This window comes from Helobdella robusta (assembly GCF_000326865.2).
Source record: "Helobdella robusta unplaced genomic scaffold HELROscaffold_101, whole genome shotgun sequence".
Lineage (NCBI taxonomy): Eukaryota > Metazoa > Annelida > Clitellata > Rhynchobdellida > Glossiphoniidae > Helobdella > Helobdella robusta.
Genome location: NW_008703577.1, coordinates 127,263 through 131,050, shown reverse-complemented (window position 1 = coordinate 131,050; position 3,788 = coordinate 127,263). Strand labels below are relative to the sequence as shown.

Genomic DNA, 3,788 nt, shown 5'->3' with positions numbered 1-3,788 from the left:
TATAAAGCATGTGTGAGAGCAGCGATGATATATGGTGGTGAAACTTGGGTGTTGAGGAGAGAGGAGGAAAGTGTACTGCAGAGGGCTGAAAGAGCTATGGTGAGGATGATGTGTGGGGTTAAAGTGAAGGATAGGAGGAGTAGTACAGAGCTGATGTCAATGATGGGACTGAATGAGGACATTGTGACATTGATAAGGAGATCGAGATTGCGGTGGTATGGACATGTGTTGAGAAGGGATGAAAGGGTCGGGATTAGGCGAGCGTTGGAGTTCGAGGTTGAAGGAGTGGTAGGAAGGGGTCGTCCGCGATTGGGATGGAGAGAGCAGGTGGAGAAGGACAGGGTGAAAGCGGGGTTGCGTGATACTGAGGCGAGTGACAGATGTGGATGGAGTCGAGGGGTATTTCGGTTTCATCATAGGTAGCCAAACGGCAACCCCCGATCTCGGGGAAAATGCCGTCTAAACGTGTGTTGTTGTTGTTGTTGTTGATACTATGTATATATATGATATATATATATATATATATATGTTTATATATGACATGATATGATATACATATATATATATATATGATATAGTTTATGATGGGATTTTTATATGATACGATATATGGTGTGATATATATATATATATCGGTGAAGATATATAAAGATAATCAAATATTAAACACTTGGATTCAAGTTAGGCTATCTTATAAAAATTTATAAAAAGTGTATCAGTAAGTATGATACAGATATCTGTCGTTATATTTCTATATCCTGATTACAACTGTCATCTTTTAATTTTTTGCTCATTCGTTCATTCAGTCATTCATTCATACATTCTTTCACACATGCATTCATACATTCATTCATTCATTTATTCATACATTCGTTCAGACAGACATTCATTCATTCAAACATTCCATCCATCCATCCATCCATCCATCCATTCATTCATTCATTTGCTCAACCAATCACGTAAGAGAGAGTGAAAGCAGTAACAGACACACACAGACACTCACATACACATACAAACAAACACACAGACACATACCTCTCTTTAGGTCAATAAAGAAATCAATATATACCCTTCTCCATCCCACATTACACTGCTCCAGCCATTTGTTGAGTGTGTGGCATATAATGTATGTACCCCCATATTTGGTATATATATACACTCTTAAATGTGTACACACACGCACACACACACACACGCACACGCACGCATATAAGCAAAAAATGTTTGTGGATTAATATTTGGGAGTGAAATTTCCTTGTTTGCTGGTTTGTTTGTTTTGTTAATTTTTAATTGGATAATAATATAATAATAACAAAATAAGGATATTGTTGATAATAATTATTACAACAACAACAAAAAAATAATAAGAAGAATAATAATAAGAATAATAATAATAATAATTACAACCGAAATATTCTAAGTAGTACAAGATAAATATGAGTACCGTTAGAAGTACAGTTAGTGACAGTTTTAAAAAGCGTACCTTTAATAACCTTAAAAACAAAAACTCTGATGCTAATGATGACGTCACCACCAACAACAATAACAACAACAACAACAATAACGACAACAATAATAATTACAATAACAATTCAATTCGCGACTGCATCAACAACAATTGCATCAGCGAAACCACCATAAACACTAGCGATGCAACAATCAGCAGTGGCGTCATCTGCAGCTCAAACAACACCAATCACATCAAGAGTTTTAGCAGTGCTACTGCAACTAGAGATGACAACAAAACGTCATGCGTTGTTGATTGCAACAACATCCTTGCCAGCAGAGTCAACAACAATCATAATAACATCAACAGCAACAACGTAAAAATCATTCAAACCAAAATCATCACAAACAACAGCAAAACTTATGACAGCAAAAACATTGATAGCATTAATTACATCAACAACACCAACAACAACAATACTAAAAGCGTCATTCATATAAACCCAAACATCAACAACACCATTACATTTAGAGCTAACAACAATACTACACATGACATCAACAGTTATGACGCAATAAACAACAACAGCAACAATGACGTCACCACCAACAACAACAACAATAACAACAACACCATCATCGCCAACAACAACATCCAACAGTATATCAACCAGCTCAACCGATTTAAGGACGACTTTATAGAATGTGGTTTCGAAACCGGAAGTGACATGAGGCGACTGTCGGTTGACGTCGTGAAGTTTCTTCATGACGTCATCCTCCTTCAGTCAATTTCCGGTCGAGATGATGACGATTACGACTGTGACGGTAAAATATCCGGGAGGATCGTTAAAAATGTTCGTTGCTTGTTGCTGATGATGACGACGAGGACGATGATGATATGATGATAGTTGTGATGATGATGATTGTGATGATGATGGTTGTGGTGATGATGGTTGTGATGATGTTGATCATGGTATGAACTAGATGTAGAGATGAGAAAGACAATTCAATTTAATGTTGCTGGTGTAAACCAATAATTAATTTAAAAAAAAAAGATGTTTTCTATGGAAACCAATGAAAATTTGAACAAAAGACTGAATGTGTTAATTATTATTCTTATTATTACGGAAATTTACATACAGCGCTTTTTAATTGTTGAAACTCAAAATTTAACTGACTCATAGACAAATAAGACGGACATTTATTGTGCAAATAAATAAGTTTTAAGCTGACTTCGAAATTGTAAATATGATAGGCTAGGGTCACGTAAGTAAGGAGGTAAACCATTCCAAATAACCGGGCCGAGAACTGCAAAGTTGCGGGAACCCTTCGCTAACTTTGTGGTCGGGATAAGAAATAAATTGCGCTCGGTTGATCGGAAGGAATATTTTGAAAAATGAGATTTGTATGATTCCAATCTATCAATGAGATAGCTAATGTCTATACATGATAAAATTTTATCAAAGCTCTCTTTCTCTTCATTCTCTCCCTCTCTCTTTCTCTTTCTCTTTTTTTTCTCTCTCTTTTTCTTTCTCTCTCTCTAGCACCGCTTTTTGCGCATACGATGGTCTTTGAGTTCCTGGCAAACTATGGTCGAAGCATGGCACTTTTACCTACTGAGCTAACTCGGTGACCATGTATGCATGTATGTGTGTGTATATGTGTATTTATGTATGTGTGTGTGTGTTTTTATGTGTGCATATGTATGTATTTTAAACATGGGGTACATTTAGTCTTAGCTCAGTTGGGTGTTTATCGTTTAGTTGTTTTAGTCTGAAGGTAGGTACTGATTTTGTGTATATGTGTTTTGTATGTTTGTTTGTATGTTTGTTTGTTTGTGGGTTTGTTTGTTTGTTTGTATGTTTTTAGGATGGGTTTGGATGTTTGTTTGTGAGTTTGTTTGTGGGTTTGTTTGTGAGTTTGTTTGTGGGTTTGTTTGTTTGTATGTTTTTAGGGTGGGTTTGGATGTTTGTTTGTGGGATTGTTTGTGAGTTTGTTTGTTTGTATGTGTGTATGCGTATATGTTGGCCTGATTGTTTCAATATCCTTCTGTGTTTACGTGTCGTTTTACTTGGGAATTTTTGGTCAGTGTCTAAATGATATCATACCTTGATATCATTATCATCATCACCGCCATCATCATCATCATCATCGTCGTTGTTTGCTACTATGGTTGCATTAGAGCAAGACTCCAGGAATGTCATTATGTGTGTATTTTATGTATGTATGTGAGTATGTGTGCATGTATGTATGTATGTGTGTATGAATGTATGTATGTATGTTTGTTTGTATGTGTGTATGTATGTATGTATGTATGTATGTATGTATGTATGTGTGAATGT

General features: G+C 35.9%; 1 protein-coding gene across 1 annotated transcript in view; it reads left to right on the top strand.

Moving 5' to 3' along the window:
• HELRODRAFT_183193 (hypothetical protein) overlaps positions 1-1,045 on the top strand; it is a gene marked incomplete at both ends in the record, with an annotated part of 3,442 nt that extends 2,397 nt beyond the window's left edge. The window contains one exon of the mRNA XM_009012227.1: positions 1,028-1,045. Within this exon, the coding sequence (XP_009010475.1) occupies positions 1,028-1,045 (18 nt within the window). The remainder of the gene's footprint in view (positions 1-1,027) is intronic.
• Positions 1,046-3,788: the final 2,743 nt, after the last annotated feature.